The sequence below is a fragment of the Gymnogyps californianus genome, chromosome 1 (assembly GCF_018139145.2).
Source record: "Gymnogyps californianus isolate 813 chromosome 1, ASM1813914v2, whole genome shotgun sequence".
In the NCBI taxonomy this organism is placed as follows: domain Eukaryota; kingdom Metazoa; phylum Chordata; class Aves; order Accipitriformes; family Cathartidae; genus Gymnogyps; species Gymnogyps californianus.
In genome coordinates, this window is record NC_059471.1 from 191110936 (window position 1) to 191130717 (window position 19782).

General features: G+C 41.5%; 1 protein-coding gene across 1 annotated transcript in view; it reads left to right on the forward strand.

The window, feature by feature from the left end:
* Nucleotides 1–13159: 13159 nt before the first annotated feature.
* The window catches only part of CAPZA2 (capping actin protein of muscle Z-line subunit alpha 2), a 29738-nt gene continuing 23115 nt past the window's right edge, over nt 13160–19782 (forward strand). Inside the window, exon 1 of the mRNA XM_050904067.1 lies at nt 13160–13198. Coding sequence (XP_050760024.1) covers nt 13160–13198 — 39 coding nt within the window. The remainder of the gene's footprint in view (nt 13199–19782) is intronic.

The following is a 19782-nucleotide window of genomic DNA, read 5'->3' on the forward strand; positions in this document are numbered from 1 at the left end:
GCAAAAACAGAAAGCAAAAAAGGACAGTACCATTTTATTTTTTGTAGTGTAGTATCTGCTTAGGATCTGCTAAATATACTCCTTGCTAATGGACACTGATCATTTTTGTCAGAAAAATGTAAGCTATTAACTTTTTTTTGCCCATATGTCACTGACAAAGCATGTAGGGCTGGCTTCTAAACCCTCTCCCCTAGAAGAGCCAGGGTCCAACCCATGTGAGGAGCCCTCACAGAAGTCACGATTCCACAGAATTGCTCTCCCATTTTGTTGCCACCCTATTTTATGCTTCTCTCTGGCTGCTTTAATGCTCCTATTATTAAATGTTCCCTTTCAGGAACACTGAATACTGACTTGGCTTCCTTTTCCCAAAACACTGTAGAGCCCTCCCACTGCATCTAGCATCATACTTGGCCCTCTACGCTAGATTAATGTACGTTCATTGTCAGCTCTTAACATAGATTGCCTTAAACTACAAAAGGGAGCCTAAAATAAAGGCTGTATATCCTGCAGCAGGAAAAGAAAGATTACAATCTCTATGCCAATTGCCTCAGATTCCTTTCTACCCCAAGGACTCATATTTCACTGGGGTTTTTTGCACCCATAGCCTTGTATCACTAATCTTTAATCCATACGAAATAGTGTCAGGCACGTCTCAGATGACATTGGGCACACAAATGTGTGCAGTGCGCACAGAAGTCAAGCATGCATCCTTCAGATTTTGCAGCTTAGTCAAGACTGAAATTCCTCTCTGTCTTCATCAGCCCCCTCCCCTGACATCAGGGGAACTAGTCCATCGATGCCCACTGAAGCCACTTCACTATTTGTTTTGGCTTCCCTTTTGTTTTGTTTTGCTTGGCCAACAGAAATTCCTGTAAATGTTAGAACATAAGACAAAACCCTCAGGCTGACATAGACCTGGCCCGTTTTAGTCCACTCCCCTCCACCTCATGCCATGGGCAGGAGTAGGCCCTTGCCACCGTCCCTCCCAGCCTCAGCCATTTGCAGGGCTGGTCGCCAGCAGGTGACCCCACCAGGCCCTCCACCGCATACACGATGAAACCCCAACTTTGCCAAGTTTAGAGGGCTGCAACAGACTTTCAGGACTAGATGGAGGGTTTATTAACAGCCCATTTGTAAAATCCTTCCCTGGAATATAGCCCACAACAAGAGGCAGGCTGTATTGCACAGAAAACGTGAAGGGCAATACGCCGTAAGGAAAAAACATGACATGAGATCTGCTTCCCTCTCCTCCCCACCCTCCCATTTTCCCACTCCTTTCCTAGGTCTGCTCTTTATTCCCCGACTCACAGGAGAAGTCCCAGCACACAAGGCAGGGAGCAACAGTGGCAGCAGCAACCTGATGTGACTCAGAGCAAAGAAACGACTGTGACTAAAAGGAATGTAAGGCCAAACCCAGAAACAAGTAAGCAGCAATGAAGAGCTAAAAACTACCAGAAATTAATGCATACAGGTCTAACTATCATGTGCTACACAAGGGAACAGCCAGAAAACAACATCCAGCGCTGTGTGAGGACACAGGTCACATGAGGAAGCTGGACTCAGTTACAGCAGGTCTGCAAATAAGCTCAACTAGGTTTAGAAACATCTTTTCATGTCATCATGTCAGCAAGCAGCACACAAAAACAGTGGTCCACCTGTGTCTCACCACCTCCTGCCTATTATCGTTCCTTCTAGGTCTTTCATAGGTTATCAAAGTCTTACATCCTGCAGCCATTAAATTTGCAAGAAAACTCTTTGTCTTCTCCTGTGTTGCACTTGAAATATCTATAAAGGCTCCTTGCTGCTCTCCTTTGCCTCTTTCCCTAAAAATGACTTTTGACTTGAGGGCCACAAAAATTTGAAAAAAAACCAGTGAGAACAGAGAGCCCTCTCCATCACACTAGATGGTGTTACCTTACATACCTGGATATCCCACTTGTGTTCGTATCTCTTCGTCACCTCATCCTACTCATCACCACAGGGATGAGATTCCTTTTGCTGTATATCCTGATCTGACATGAGAGACTAAAACCAGAAGTTCAAAATCTTCTGGTGAGGAAGGAAGTGGAGCACAGTATTTGCACTAACTTTCCACAGATTGCAAAAGCCTGAGCTTACCATCTGGAAAGAAAGTACATGAGGCTTTCTGTCAGACTAATGATCCTTATCAGTTAGGGATATCATTACAACAGCAGCAACAGGAGTTAAAACAGGCACAGATACATACACAAATGCAATTCTCTAAAAATTAGAAAACTGGTTAAAGCACATGTGGAATAAAACTTTGTTCCCTTTCCAGGATCAAAAGCATTTTCTTTGGTTCAAAATAGTTCATCTAGATATTGAAATTTAGTGAGTTATTAATTACTACCAAAATACAATTCTGGTTTTAGTATTTTCCACTCCCAATTAGTTCACACAAAATGCTTGCTAAAGGGCCACAAAGAGGAAAATGGCAGCATTTTTTTCCAGAGTAAGCATAAAGTTTTACTCCTCTGTGTATTTCTTGGAGAAATGAAAGTAGCATAATCTGACCTTTAATCTTTGTGTTACTTTTTTTCTGAGTTGTTCTTCTTAACCAAAAGCTTACTTCTTTGGGGGGCATTATGGTGGGATGTATTTCTTCCAGTTTCTCATTAGACTTTTGTCAGTTGTCTTTCATGCCAGTTGAGGGAGAATTTGACTAACTATCCCTATATCCCAATTTACTGCAACAAAAAAAGCCATCTTTTTTCCCTTTTTACAAACTTCTCAGGAATAAATAGAATTATTAACCTAATCAAAATCCCATTCCCATAGAGATAATCAATAGTGGAAATGCTTGGCGGACGGAGCGGGAATTCTTCCTTGTAAACCATTGAATAAAGGGGTGTCAATATGAAGCCTATGAAGCTGATCACAGCTGAGTACAAAACAAGCATGAAATACAATGATGGATAATTCCTGCATTGAGCTTTGTTATGCTTCTGATATTAATTTTGATCTTTACAACAGACCTCTGTACCATTATATAACCAAATACAGCGTAAAATTGAGGCCTCAAAATAAGAAAATGGTTTTTTTGAAGTCAAACAAGATAAATGCTATCTTGAGACAATGTATAGACATGTAAAACTTGGCATTCACTCCCACAGACACACTGCCCATTTGTCTGTAACCTCCTTCCTTGATTCCCATCATTTAATCTTACCTGAAAAGGCTCATGGTTATCATCAACTTCAGAAACCAGGTGGGTGAAATCCTGGCTCTCTTGTAGTCAGACAGAGACCTACTAATTTCTAGAGCACCAGAAAATTGAGAACAATGCAATTATTACAGTCATATATAGGACTACTTTTGCTAAAGGAGAATGGTAAAATAAATTCCTCAGTTTCTTTTACATCTAAGGTGGTTTCACTGCATCCCTGTGCAGAGATAAGAAATGACAGATGTCCCAAGGAAGCAGATCTTGGGCTCTAAGGCCACAGGTGAGTTCTGCAGGACAGGGTTTACATGACTGCTATAGGCAAATTGCACCACCATCTGTGCCAGTCTTCTATTAAACAGTGCAGAATAAAAAAAAAAACCCAGAACTCTTTTAATGGATTCATGTGATTTTATCAATACATAACATGGCAACTGTTTCAAAAGTAGATGACTGAAGTTATGTTCCCACATCAACATTCAGACACTGTCCTAATTTTCACAAGTATTTAGCATTCAGAACTTTTACTGAGGTCAGAAGCAAGTGTACTCAAGTACTAATTTTGTGCACCATTCAGGGGCCAAACAATCAAAAATGAAATTACATTGCTTTACTTCAAAATCCTAACTCCTCTTCCTTCTTTTTTTTCTAATATGTGACACAAGATCAAAAATTAAGGACCCACACCACTGTTAAGCAGCATGAAGTACCACTGTCTCTGAGGCATTTTTCTCTACACAGGCACAGAAATTCTCAGCTCTTCAGTCACATCTGCTTGCATGGTTTACCTTTATTGAGATTTTATCTTCATAAGACAATCAGTTCTACAGAGAGTAAAAGAAAAAGGAGTTTGGACTCTTCCAGTGAATCTCAACTTCATTAAACAAATCAGCACATTTGCCATTTCCTGTTGAAAAATAAAATTGCCAAACAATGTCTCCTTTAAAATGAAAGTAAATAAATCCAGCTAGAAGACTACACTTTCCTTTTTCAGAAAGGAATAACTAAAAATATAAACAGGAACCAGACTCAGGGAGGGGGAAGGAAAGGGATTTTTGTGTTTTCTCATGGAGCTTTTCAAAATGAGGTGGCTGCTCTATTCCTGTAACAAGTTAATGGCTGGGGAGAGCAGTGCTCCAGCTCCTTTGCTTTCCTCAGTTTTATTTGCTTTCTCTTAGCACCATTGCTGCTCTCTCCTGGTCCTTCCTTCTCTTCCCAACCTATCCTGGCACAGAGCAAAGGCAAACAAAAGATGTACGCCAAAGGAGAGCGAGACTGGTTCAGGTTGGGGAAGTTTCAGAGCTATTGTAAGGCACAGAGTTCTCTTTAACGGCCCTCTTCAGCCATTATGGGGTGCGGAACCCTTACACTTTGATTCTCCCCCGCTTCCTAATCCCCAGCCTGTCCTCTCCCTTTGTTAATCCTAATCCTGCTCTATCTCTGTATTATTGATAGCTACTGATACAGTATTCCTGATGTGCGAGTAGGAGCTGCAATAAAGGCAGCACAGAAATACAGCCCTCTTGGTACAAAGTCCTTTGTGGGTAAGTGTGTGATTTACCTCCCCGAGTACAGGTTCCCTGAGGAGCACAGAGCAATGCTGAATTACAAGTGTAGTCCCTTCTCCCTTCCCTTAGCCTTGTAACTTCAGCTGTCCTTTGTGTTCTTCCCTTAGCCCTTGTCCCCCTTCCTTGGTCCATCACATTCTTGCCCTTTGATCTTCTAACACTGAAAGGGGATTTGGCTGTCATAACACAGGCACACAGTATTTAGACAGCTCTGAACTGGCCACCTCATTACAGCCAATAATCTGATCCTAAGACAGATGTCTTAACTAGGTCAGATGAATCTCACCCTTGGAGTGCTTATTTCTCCCTGTTGATGTATTGGGAGCCAAGGGTCACCAGCTCAGACTTGGGTGTTTATAAGTTAAGTATCAAAAACACTCCCCAAATAATCCCATTTCAAATACTCTACTAAACCTTTTTACAGACCTTCTATTTGACCCTGGTCTTCCCTGTTTCATTAATACCCACTCTAACCTCAGTGATTTCCCTGGTACTTTTTCTTCGCTCCCTTTTAAAAGCCAGATTCCCTTCTGTACTCCATCCTTGCTGGATCCAGTTCATTACGCTCCAGCCATACTCTCTCTTCTTTGGCTCTTCCATGGAGCCACCTCTATTCTCACTTGAGTTTCTCTCCATCAGTTGCTGAACAGGAAAAGGGCTCAGAGAATCATGCCATACAATGTCAGAGAGGATTGCTTCAGGATCTTCCTTGCTACCTTCTTCTGCAACACAGGCCACAAGACTCCTTAAGTCCTTGCTGAACTGTAGAATATAACTTTTAGAAAAACAGTCAATCTTTACTCTAAAATTGCTAGTACCAATGTTGCCTTGGTTAAATTGTTCCAGTAGTCAACTACTCTGACAATTAAGACTAAGTTTATTTATTAATACTAAGTTTATTTTTAGCCTGACTTTGTCCTGTTTGAACTTCTGGTCATGAATCCTGTAATATCCTAATACATCAAAACATCCTATTAACAACTTTTGGATCTCCCAATAAGTACTCACAAACCTTTAAGCTTTTTGCTGATAAACTAACCAGACTGCATTGCTCACATCTTCCAGTCCCTGATTATTCTTTGAACCCTGTGCAACTGATAAATGTTCTCCTTGAAACCCTCTAGCTGTACCTGTCTATAGTTAATTTATTTATCTTTAAAAAACAGACTGTAAAATAGACTTGCTAATACTCTTTCCAAAGCACTGTCACAGCACATGGCTATGATACTAATTTATTAATAAAATATTTATCACTGTAGCACAGAGTAATGTTTAAGGTAGCAACTTTTCCACTGACACTGTAAACAATGCTAGAGAAAACTTTAGCTGTCCTATTTTTCCTGAAAACTCCAGTGCTGTAATTTAAACCCCTAAAATTGCTCAGTACTGGCAATCCATCATGCACTGCTAACTTCAAGAATACTTTTAGAATGCACTTTTACTATGCTGTTGTTCCTTACATTGCATCAGAATTAAATAAATTAGCATTGAGAGAAGATATTCTATAATGAAAGAGGTTTTATTAGCAGTCACTAATCTTCTTTGCTTGACAGTACTTCATTTTACATTTTACAAGGAAATCAGGATTCTTTCATCAGAGAATTTTGGATGAAGCGCTTTTGCAAGTCTGATAACTTTATCAAACAATATACTCAAGAAGTCAAAGGGCAGGTGAAAAAAAGAAGTTGGCAGATAGAGACAACATATTAAAAGCTAACGCTGTGGCTTTTAAATAGTTAACATACTAAGATAGCAAAGATAACAAACATGTTAGGAGAAACGTACTGACACATACCACATGTATGAAGATTACAGGCTTCAGAATCAGTAGAACATGAAATTTTTTGGCGCCTCTGAAAATCTGTACATAATTTGGATTATATAAGCATTGCTCCTTCCAAAAGATAGCCTGGGACTGACTAGAACCAAAAGTAGACGTTTTAGTACGCAGCACTTCATCCTTATCATCTTGTTGCCTTCAGCTCTTTGCAGATGCTGCTGCGCTATTGCACATTGCCTTCAAAGATCTGCAACCTCCTTACCTCTGCTGGAACAGGAATAGCAGCTAACAAGACTTAGATGTATTTCCTTCCTTTGGTTGCCTTCCTCTAAATTGCTCAACACTTGCTCTTTTTCACCCTACTTTTATGCATTCCCATCCCTGAATAAAAATTCTGTATCACAAATAAATAATCCCACTCTTAGTTCTTGAAAGAGCATATCTGCTTCGAAGCACCTCAATTTATGGGAGAACTAAATCTTGTTGTAACCACTGAAGTAAACTACTGGCCTGCATTTTAAGATCAATCTAAGAAACAACATGGGTATCTAATTCCTAAAACATAGGTACACGTCAAAAGAAAGGCAAATGCAAGACTTTGAATTTGAATTACATAAGGCAAGATATATAGCTGACTATTCTTGGAGGGGACGGGGTGGAGAAAGAAGCCGAGAAAACTCCCAAGAATAGAAACAGAGTAGGAAGTCACAGAGCAAGCCTGGATAAGATCTGAATGCAATCCTAAGAGGAATTTAAAAAGAGCTTCTAGGGTAAATGTGGTAATAAAGGCCCCTAAAAATGACCAAAAAAATCCACTCTAAATATCGAGTTTGTCATCTAAATAATTATGACATACATAGTCTCCATGAAAAACACAGAATATGATGCAAAATTAATAAAACTTGTAAAAATATTGTGGTTGTGAAACAAAGAATGTTGTGACAATCTTAAAAATGCCACAGTAAGGAAGACCGTGAACTTGATGAGCAAAGAAACCAAAGGACAGTAAATTCTAAGGTATCAACAAAAATCTTGATATAAGAAAGACGTTTTTTACAGTGAGAACAATTATTAACTGGAACAACCTCCCCAGGAAGGTGGTAGAGTCCCCATCACTGGAAGTTGTCAAGATGCAATTGGACAGGGTGCTAGATAATCTCACGTATGCTCCCTGTCCCACGAAAGGTTGGACCAGATCTTTCAAGGTCCCTTCCAACCTGGGCTGTTCTACAACTCCAAAATGGGACCTCCACAGTAGGTGAAGGGCTAGTGAGTCATTCTCTTGAATGTGTGTTGTAGCCTAAAAGATCCTAAGTGTTATCCCAGAAGGAAGCTCAGCCTCAGGTTTGCTCTACAGTTGCACTTTATTATAGTTTTCTTCCTGTCACAGCTTTCTTTCCAACACTGTTGTAAGGATTTAACATTCAACTTCTCTAGAACAAACCTACTTACTTTTGCCGCTAAGGTTCTATAAGGTACAAAGAGCAAATTGCAAGGTTTGCAAACACCAGCTCCCCCAAAATACGGACACAAATTGGCAGACAATTCTCAAGGCCCTAAGATCTCATACATATTTGGGAATCTCAGGAACTGGAGTATGCCTCCCACCAACCCGCAGGAATGTGAGGATTTATGTTTGGATATGTAACATGTATCAGGATGCAGGGAGATGCTTCCCACAGAAAGGAGCAAGCAGCAGGGACACAGCCCACCACACCTTTCTGGGCACTCCTCCCGTGCCACTGCCAGGAGCACCATCTGAGTGGGGCTCAGAGCTTGGCCACAGTTCACCTTTGTCCTAGGAAACAGAGTGTAGTACATCCTCCAGATTAAACAAGTAGGCACCAAATATACCTCTCATCAATTTGTCCTCTGAACAGATGCAATAGGTCAAGTGTCAATCACCTGTCTTGAATAAGAAGAATGAAAACGTAATTATTTTTTTTTCTGCATTGTTTATCTCAATCTTTGTGGCCAGTGCAGAAGGACAGAGGAAGTGTACTGTGCTAACCCCTATGTCCCGTTGCCTCCTCGCCAGTCTTCAAGATGGCTTTAGCACAGAAACTGCTCTTCTCTCAAGCCATTTTGACAGCCCTGCAAGGAGACCTTGCAGGAAGGATTGCTGTGCCCTTCCTCCCAATGCTACTCAAGGGCCAGGAGTCTGGCCCTACAGAGTCAATACAGAAATAAATGACAGAAGCAGTACAGCAAAATAGCAAGGTACATGATTGGTAGCTCTATCGTGTCCAATTACACTAAGTAGAACTCAATAGCTGCTTTTTTTTTTTTTCTTAATTAGTTTTTCTCTTACTGCATCAGTAAACCACACTGCTCATCACACAGATCTGCTAGCCCACAGCGAGCTTCATGTAGTGGGACTAGACATCTACTAAGACATGAGCTAGCTAGTTAGCAATAGGATATTTTGCTGTTCTGTATGTGATTGTAGTGCAAATTAACCTTTGATCAATGTGTAGAGACACTGGCACATGAAAAAGATCGCTAATGTGGGTGAATTTTATAGCATGAGAAGATTTACTGGCTGGAAATTAGCTGTATTCAATTTAAAACAGCAAGTAAAGATGTATGACTTCAGATAAGATGCATATAAATTCCAAACTAACTCAGGTATCATTGCTATTTCCTAAGTCACTTCTTAATCTTGACATCCTTAAGCCTCACATCCTGAAATTTGTTCTGCATCTTCAGGATTATTTTAGTCCTCCTTTAAATTCCCTCTGAAATTTCCATATTCTTCCTGAAAAGATACACAAGCACTCCAAAACACTGAGTCACAAGGCAAGAATGGCACTTATTTCTGCGTGATTATTCATTTCCCATTAAGTCCTAAGGTCACAGTAAACCTGCCAGGGTACTACGCAGAAGGTTCCCATTAGTATCTACGATGACTGCACAGTCCTCCTCTGAATCATTCACTTCATCACGCTAATTTCAGCAAACTTCAAGAAAAAACCTGGTGTAAACATGGTACATCCAACAGATAGATATATTAACCTATGAGAAAACTATTAATGTTTACCTGCTAAGATCTACCTTTTTGAACTATCCTCTTAATACGTATTAAATAAAGCAACATCCTTGGCAACATCCCCTAGCAGGCAAATCCCAAGGTGTGTTAAAAATTAACAGAGGCATTTCACAGACCTCCTCAGCTAGTTACTCTTAAGACTCCTGGGTGGAAGTTATAAAGTCCTGTTGCGTGACACTGAATGTTGCACAACGCTTTCTCCTGCTACAGACCATTAACTTTTATTATTGAGTCCAAATAAAATATGTGAGATGTTATAAAACCAAAAATCCTTTAGATGTACCTTTTCTGCTCTACACTTCACCACTCTGCATCTAGCAATGGCCTTATCAAACATTAGGTTTGGTTGTCCTTTATTTTGTTCCTGACATGAATAAACTACTGTCCATTATCTTTATCCTCCATGGCTACAGGTATTTTAAATCTCTCTTCAACTTTCCTGAATCGGTCACGTTGTCCAACTTGTACATTCATTATTTTGACAGTTTTTCATTTTCATCCTTTGTTCACATACTGATTTTCGGTGCCATTGTAATTTCCATGTATCCATTTGACTGTAACGACTTCTTGTCCAATATCACTTCCCTTCATTTCCACGCAACAGTCCTGTTAGGGCATCTAGAATGACAGCCTTGCAAAATTCTAAAGATATTGGGAATATTTTGCTATACTGCATATGACAGCATTAATCATTATGTACAAATACTCATGCAAGAAAGACTGATGTGGATGAACTCTATAACATAACAAGATCCTTTAGCTAGAAGCTGGCTACATTCATACCACTAACCATGACCGACTTAGATGTATATATCTTGACACCTGTGATTTTCCAGTCAATGATCAGCTTTTCCTTGTCCATCATAATGGGGGTGACGTACACTCTGCTGGACATTAAGAAAATATATTTTTTAAATGTTACCAAAGAGTTATCACGGGACATATAATTCTTCCACCATACTTCCTTCAGTTTGAAGTAACGATAAGAACTTTATTCTTCCCACACATTAGGAACAGACCGTTAAGAAGTTCAACTTATTCTCTAGCAAGATCAGTTGGTCCATTGCAGACCATATTTCATTTAATGAACTAGAACTTTAATTTATAAAGTTCTTCTGAAACTTCTCTGACTGTGAAAGGGTAATGGCCACTCGAGCATAATACACCAGCCTTTTTACCCTTTTGATCCTGAAGAACAAGGTCTAACCATCAATTTCAACATCATACAAGACTATATCCACTAACTTTGTTATACCGATCATGTAATCTTTCTCAAGCTCCAAATTATTGTACATATTTGAGTTTCCTAAAATTAATACGCAGTAAACTGTACCCCTTACAAACAATGTAACATTTGGATTTACTTCATAATGCTTTAGGGTTGTCCTCTTTTAGAATGTGGAATGAGCATACTTATTCTGTTCTCTCATCTCCCCTTGCTCTTGTATCACCCAGGAAACTGGCACCCATATTAATGAGATGAAGCCTACAGACACACAATTTTATTCAGACTTTATCCCAGTGTTCCACAAAACCCAAACACTCTACTTGGCTAATACCAGTATTTCCCATGTTCTTTCTACTTTTGATCAAGGAACAGGAAGGATTTCTCAAAAAGGTCATCTGACTCCTCTTTCAGTTTCCTTTTTAGGCCTCTGCAGTTTTCACCTTCTGCAGAATGGAGTCTGCAACTGTCTCACTGTTGCCAGAACAGGTCATTATCAAAGCAGCTTCTCCTGCTTATCTGTTTTCCCAGTCTGACTTTGCTCCTGGAAGAAAACAAAACTTCCCACTGACTACCTGACCCTTGAAGAATAGTTCAACAATCCTTGTTAGAATGAAGTCTCTGAGGAGGATGACCATCTTCTGCGCCACAGCTGGCTGGAAGCAAGGAAGCATTCCCAGGAAGTGCCAACACGTACTGCCTTGTTCTCTCACCACTCCCTGGGCATCTGCCCCTGGGTCACTGTTGGAAGAGCATACAGAATTTCACCGGCCTCACACCCACATGGTTTGAGCTACACAAATGTTTTCTTTCCTCTAGTACAGTTTTCCTCAAAACTTCTATTATATCTCCTTCTAGTCAGTCCTTGTGTCGCAGAAATACTAGATAGATAGCGATGTATTTGAAAAGTCAATTTTCTTTAATGGTATCAAAATGTAAGGGTCAAATTGAACAGGAATGTTACGTTGTATTGAGATATAATAGCCAGATTAAACAGGAATATTAGGTCAGAAACACTGCGACAAATGCAACTTATTTACAGGTTCAGGATGTCAGTTGGGAACTATCACTACACGAACTGTAAAAAAATCTAAGCTTAGAACAATGACTCAAAATGCGCAATCACTCACCGATAAGGCGAGGCACTCAACCTGCGGGAGTTTCCATGGGCGGCGTCCTGACCCACGCAGAGAATCCCCAACTGCAGACCCGCTGCTCCAAGGAGGACTGGCTCCATGTGCCCTCCAGCGGGCCTCCATTTATACCCTAGGTCTGATCGAGGCTCGTGGTCATATATGGTCAGCGGTCTGGAAACTTCTCTTAACCAAGGGGTTTCACTGGTTGAGGTGTTTTTGGCGGGCTCAGGTAGCTGGGGTGCGTGACTTGGGGCACTCTGTGTACTTGACTCCAGTAACTGTGCAGCTGGCCGGCTGGACCCCCAAACCACAGCTTCTAGTTTAACTCTTTCCTTCCAGCAGTCGAGAAGTTTCGGCCTTTGTCGGGGCAGGTGCACCTGCCACACCTTGCAAGCCATCATCTCAAATGCCCCTCTGTGTACCTGCAATGTCACACTGCTGGAAGACACTCTTCACATTTTCTTACTCTCATGGTAAAAAATTTCCAATCTATTTATTTTCCCGTTTCCTCCCATTGACCATATTCCTTTTCCATGTCCAATCTTCTACAGTACAAATCACTTCACACAATCTATTTCCTCAGTCTCTGCTGCTGGCATCAAACTGAGCTTTCTAAAATCTCTTCCAGCACACTGCAGGGTACTCCAGACAACCCCCCCAGCACCCACCCTCACCCAAACGCTCAGCTCCACTGCCCCCCAGCACCCACATCCACTAACCCGCACTGAGCATGCTGCCAAGGGGATGTCGGAAACCTGGCAATTTTTAGTTCTGTCTGCCCAGATTTCCATTTACTTAAATGACTCATTTTGCTATTAAAACAGAGATGGGAACCCCTACTGTTCATTCCGAAGCCGCTCTGAGGGGCGCAGCAGGCCCTCCCGCCCTGCTCCCCCCGACTCCCTCTGCCGCGACACCCAGCCATCGGCTGAGGCCCCCGCTTCCCCCGAGCAAGCACCACGACAAGGACCACCCCACGGCCACGGCCACGGCCACCGACACAGACGAAAAAGCAACAGCCCAGCCGCCCACACTCGCTGCCCGCTGCTCCCCTCCCCCGCCCCGCTAACCGCCCCACAGCGGGACCCCCGCCCCGCGCATGCGCAGAGGCGCCGCCTCCCCGGCGAGCCGCGCAACGAGCGGGGGGGGCGCCCCGCCCTTCCTGCCTGGGAGGGAGGAGACGGGGGCGGCGGCGGCGGCCGGAGCCAGACGGGAAGATGGCGGACGTGGACGAGCAGCTGTCCGACGAGGAGAAGGTAGGGGTGGGTGGGGGTGCTGCGCCGAGCCGGGCCGCCCTTTTGTCCCCCGGCCCTCTGAGCCGGGAGGCCGCGGGGCGAGCTCAGCTCTCGCCCTGTGGTTCGTGTTTTTACCGTCGCCCCGCGGCCGGGCCTGTCAGTCAGGGGGGCGGGAGGAGGGTCGGCGGGGAGGCCGGGGGGGGAGGGCTGGCCCGGCCGCCGCGCCGGCCCCGGCGCATCTCCCGCCGCTCCTTGTACGGTGCGGGCCCGGCGGGGGGCGGGGCCCGGTGTCCGGTGGAGGCGGCGGCGGCCGCCGCTCTGCCGGCTCCCCGGTGCCGCCGGGGCGGTGGGTACGGCCGCTGTGTGCCGCCGCCCCCGCCTGGTGTGTGGCGGGGGGGACGGTGAGCGGAGGACGGTAGGAAGAGGCAGAAAAGACGCGGAGGGACTCTCCCCTCCCCTTCCCCCACCTCCACTTCCCGTTTCCGAGGCGCCTTGCCCGTGCAAGCCGGTAGCTCCGGAGCACCGGCTCTGCCCTACCCACAGAGGGGCTCTGTGCCGCGGCCCTGGCCCCCAGAGCAGGGCCGGCCTTGGCCATCGCCTCCCCTTTCACCCCCGCAGGCTCCGGGAGGAGATGGGGTACGGGAGACTTGGGGGGTGTGGGGTGTGGGGATGAGGAAGGCTGTTTTATTTCCTATTAGGAGACAGTAATTGGGGAAGTGTAAGGTCAAGGAGCAGAGGGTCTGTGTTAACGAGATGTACGTGTAATCTCTTTTTATGGCAGTTGGAAACTTATTAGATTTAAGACAGATTTTCCCGGAAAAAATCTCAAAAGGAGCAGGGTGTCTTGTAAGACCTCAGTTATCAGTGCTCCTTGTCTTCCTCTGTCGGATCCAGCTTCATGGTAGCTGCCTGTTTCAGAGCTAGGGTGTGGTGTTTTGTGTACATGGTGCTGGTGCACTGCTCATGTCTTTATGTAATGAACGGTATTATTCATTTTCGACTTTAAAAATGTAAGTTTTCATGGCTGTGGAAGCTGTGAGATGACTTAAATGTGGGAGACCTCAACAAATGATGTTTCAAACTTTTCTGAAGTTAGATGAAGGATGTCTAAAATGTCTAAGTGGTTAGAATAAGGCAGATTTTCTGCATGTTTGAGGTTAACAGGACCATGTTTCAGCACTAGAGATGCACTGATATGCCAAGAGATGCATAGTGCCAGGATTTCACTAGCTTTTTCCCAAGAGGCTTTAAGACTATGCCCTCCTCAGTTCGCATTCAAATGCCACCTCTCTGTTGGGACAAGTAGTAATGTAATCAGGAAGTATATGTGGTAATCCATGATTCTTTTAGCCCCTTATAGAAAATACAAGTAACTCTAATCCAGTACATTGTTACTAGAGGGTATGCTTGAAAATACTTAGACAACAAGTTGTCTTGGCATCACTGAATGGTTGAGGTTGGAAGGGACCTCTGGAGGTCATTTTGTCCAACCCCCTGCTCAAGCAGGGTCATCTAGAGCAGGCTGCCTAAGACTATGCGCAGGTGGCTTTTGGAAATCTCCAAGGATGGAGGCTCCACAACCTCCCTGGGCAACCTGTGCCAGTGCTTGGTCACCCTTGCAGTAAAAAAAAGTGTTTCCTTATGCTCAGATGGCACCTCCTGTGTTCCATTTTGTGCCCATTGCCTCTTGTCCTGTCAAATAATAAAAGATACAGTGATAGTTTTATCTTGCCTCTGTATGATCTGAGAAGTGCCGCTTGTGCTTTTGTGACTGAGGGTATTAAGTTCTGAGCTTTCTTCTGTCTATTAATTCCAGTTTTTCTTTTCTGCCAAAATGGATGCAGACCTTCTAGAAACTCTTCCTACCTTGGTATAAGTGAATAGAATCAGCACTTTTCCATTGTAAATTTAAATTGATTCCTTTATCCACTTCAGTCCCATATAAAATTGATTGTCCTATATGAGTGGAATTTTCCAAGCCTGGCAGTATATTTTATTGGCTAATAAAGCAAAAATGGGTAACACTGCAAACTCTTGGAAAAGGAGGCGAATATCCATGCAGATCTTGTGATGCCTTAAGATTTTAATTCTGATACATTTAAGTTGTGCTATCATTTTACAATACAAATGGTAAACATTCAGTTTTAGTAAGCATAAAAAAAAAATCAGCTGGATAGCATTTGAAAAGCATACCCTTCTCACCCATCCAGTTGGGACTATAAATAAAAGTTGGAGTAGAGGCAGACAGACAAACATTCATTTTCACGGGGAATAAATCACATTGCTCCTTTGTATACTTTTCTCCCAGGAAATGGAACTGATAATACTGAAGGCTGATGCAGATGATGATGGTGGTATAGTTTTGTAGGTAATTTCAATAGAGACGTAACTAGAATGCTGGTCAAAACTGCTGAAATTCAGGGAGGGAAGAAGGTGAACAAAATAACAGAACTTTTTTGTACCAGACTCCTAATAATGCTGTAAAAGCATAAGTAAATAGAAGATCGAGTGGTGTAGTGATATGACAAGTTCTGAAAGGTCTTTGATTCATGTCTTACTTCATGTATAGTCAGTAGATTTAAGTGTGTAAAGGCAGTAAACAATTCCATTTGTAGAAGCTATAGCTTCCTCTTGCTACCTAGTAGTCAGTTTAAGATGGCTGTATTTAGCTCTAGCATAATTCAGGTTTAAAACTTGCAGTGTTTAGCATAATTGAGAATACAGAAAGGGTATGAATTGGAATAGTGGCAAAACGGAGAGTTACAGTTCAGGTAAAGAAGCTCTAAAACCAAGGAAGGAGAAGAGCCAGTTGCCAGAAAGAACATGATTTCAATATACAAGATTGCGTAACTGGTTTTGAACCCAGTCTTGTTCCTTAGATTCACATTTTGGCATGAGATTTTTGAAGCCTTGCTTATCTTTCAGTGATGATAGTAAGTGTGAGGATAAATTTGAAACAGCTTTTTTTAAAAAATCTGAGAACTATTTGTAGTAAATATGGTGTGTAAGATTTGTGTACATCCAAAGATCTGAAGGTGGGCCATTGCCAGTGAAAGTTACTGGCTTTAGCATCCGGTACCAGAGATTTTCCAGTGCTAAAAACAGCTTTTGTGAGACAGTGTTTTGTAATTGCTTTATTCATGTACGTCACTGAAAGTTCAGAAGCTTTTAGATAGGTGGAATAACATAAGTTTATGTTTGCTTCAATCTATAAATAAAAATGAGGTGTGAGAGGTGGAAATCTTGAAGCCCTGAACTCTTAAGGGAGATAGCAATGGGAAGTTATCACTTCTGTGCCCTTCCTATGGGTAATGCATCCTCACTTAACAAGTCTCGAATGCAAAACCAATTTATGCAGCGTATTTGAAGTAGTTTTGTTAAAGTTTAGTAACTATTTTTTGCAGTTTAATTTTATTCCAGTTTCTGTAGAAATTGTTTTCCTACCTGTGGTTATGTCAAGCTAATAAGTTTTTAATAAGCATATTAGTGTGAATATAAAAGCTACAATTTATCTACATGAATATAGGCAATGATTAACGGAAGGTACTGATTTTACTGTAAAAGTTGTATTTACTAATGTAAATATTCATTAACAAACAACAGTGCAAATGCAAAACAAGGCTAGAACTATTTAAATCATAAAACTAGTGTTCTGCAGTCCATTTTTGGTGACTCGAAGAGATATGTTTACTGTAGATTTTTTCTTTTTTTTTAATGTGAATCTTGTCCTTTATGAAGCACAGGAGTTAAATAGCTGTGTTTGATACCAAGATAAAGCCTGAGAGAATCAGGATGCCTTCAGGGAGGAAAGGGGAGAAGCCTCCTAGGAAAGGATAACACATAAATTTTTTTTAGTGCAAAATTAGCTCTTGCATTCCTTAAAATGCTGAGCATATAAATATGGGAATTGTCAAACATGACTTTAAAAAAAGGAACCACACCTCTTTCAGTAAGGTTGTGTCTCAGTAGTTCCACTTGTTCAGGAAGGTGGGGTTTAACAGTAGGTCAGGTTGCTGTAATTAGAGCAAAACTTCTCTTCTGATGAGGAGGTAGTCCCATTTGTGAAAATGAGCCAGCATTACTTCCAGGTATTTCCTGGTGTACTGGGTAACTTTGGAACTTCTTAAATTAGGTGTCAAAACCTGCAAATCTAAGTAAGAAAGGTGGATGTCTTACAGCAACAAAACTCTGCAGTGTAGTTTTGTCGGATTGTTTAAGGAAAACCTGTTTCTTTAGTCAGTGCTTTGAGATGAAAATTCTATGCCAGTAAAATGCATTCTCTCATGCGTGTGACTTCGTTTTTAAAACTAATACGTTGACAGCAGATCGCACTTGCATGTACAAGTCCACCAGTGTGGGAGGTTCAGGTGTTTCCTTAATGCAAATATAAACCTTTTTCCTGAAACTGATTTGGAAGCATTAGCAGAATTTTTTGACAAAAAACTGGTACTTTTAAAAATCAATACATGTATTAAAGCAATACATGTGCTCTAAATCATTCATTTTGGAAGGATCGCAAATTCTGACTTTTAGAATTGCCCTGAATGAGACTTGGACACCGTAGATGATTAGAAGCAGAACGTGTTGGAGTAGAAGCAGGATTTGAATAGCCTTTTCTGGGTGCACTGTAATCTATAAGGTAAACTTAAGGTGAAGTTTCGGAAGTGTCCTTAATGTTCTTTCTTTGTAGTTCATCAGTGTACACTTTTATATTTAAAAGTGCAGCTTTGCTAACGTGTCTAGCAGGAGGACCTTGTGAGCTCTCTGGTTCTTGTTTAAATTCTGAATGGAACTGGAAGTGCTGTAGCAGGTTCCGATGAAAGGTTGAAAAACCTTTAATACTTAAATGTGAAATAACTCTGTTACTGTTTAAGCATATCTTCTGTTTAATTTACTACATTATCAAAGCTGTGAAAGTTAACATTTTTCCACAAGTGAAACGTAACAAAAGTTGTGTGGAAGGAATTGTTTTTACAAAGGTGAGGTTAAACTCAATGGTTACACTTTGATTACATTTTGAGGAAATTCTTTAATAAGAATGAGGAAGTTGGGAGTGCTTCTCAGACTGACACGTAATTCTGAATGCCAAGATTAAGATTTTTATGTACATCCTGAGATATCATAGTGTGTTGTCTTGAGTTAGGAATTAATTTTTTAAAAAATGCATCAATACCCTTGAGATTGAAGGACAGAACAGAAATTTTAATCACGTTATTGGGAAATTACAGAAGTGTTCAACACTGTCTGAAAAAATGATCATATACTGTATGTATAACTGCAAATAGTAACTTCATTTATTGTAGGGTCATACAGGCTGGAAGAAACTTCTGAAGGTAACTCGAACGCTGCTTGGTCAAAGCGGGCCAACTTAGATCAGGTTGCTTAGGGACTTGCACTTTGAGTTTTGGATATCTCCAAGATGAAGACTGCACAGGCTCTCTGGGTGACGTGTTGCAATGTTTGACTACACCCATGGTCAGAAACTTTTCCTAATATTTAATTGTTGCAACTTGTGTCCAGTGCTGCTTGTCGTTTCACTGTGCACCTCCATAGAAAGTTATAATGCAAAGCAAAATTGTCCGCATTTTTGACAAGTTAAAAATAATTGTCTGAAGCTTGAAGATGAACACAAATGAAACCTGTTATTTTAAATATAAGATCAGTGATTTCTAAAACTGCAGTTCATATATTCTTTTGTTGTTAGTAGTTTGAAGAAATTAGGTGCTTTTTGTGGATTATGACTTTTACTGTGTCATGGAGTATTTATAATGCAGTGGCACCTCAGGACCATCACAAACCCCATTCTTGCTTGCGGAAGCTTGCTACCCAGGAAACCTCATAGTTTTAAGTAGATAAGAGAAACAAATTGAACCAAAAAGAGAGAAGAGTAACAGAACAAATTATTGGCAAATCCAGTAATGAAACTGGAGACAATAATTTGTGATATAACAGATAAGTTTCTATTGCCCATCGAAACAGTCAGCAACCTACAGTTCTGCTGTGAAATACCATCTTTGATTGATTTCAATTTTGGCAGCCAAAGAGGAATAGGATAAGGATTTTAGCCACGTTATTTAGCAAATCAGTGTATTTTTCTCAGGCAGCACTGTAAAATATTCACTTCCAGTTTCTGAAAGCGGAGTGTAAAGGAGTTTGAACTGCTCATGCAGAAATGAAAGCAGATTTTTTAGCATATGGAAATTACTTTTTTTTATCCTTGACTAAAAAGCTTCTGAAATGTAAAATATCTCAAATACTTTCTTAACTTGACAGAAGGCATTAAAACTTTCAAACTAACAGGTAACTTTGAGAGAGAATTTAAGACACTGGAATTGGGAGGAGGAGGCAAACAGTTAAGGTGGCACCTTATTCTATGACTTTTAATAAAGGCATTTTTCACAGAGCAAGCTCTGATATTGTTCCTTTTCTCTCCCCGCTGCTATGAATCCAGGCTTGATGTCCTTGGAGTATCTAATTATAAATAATGATCTTGGATTAGTAGGAAGGATCACTTTAAAAATATAGGCTTTGCGGTGGAAGAATGCTTTGCAAATGTGAACCAAGTGCTTTTTAGGTTATAGTAGATACCACTCTAAAGACTGTTG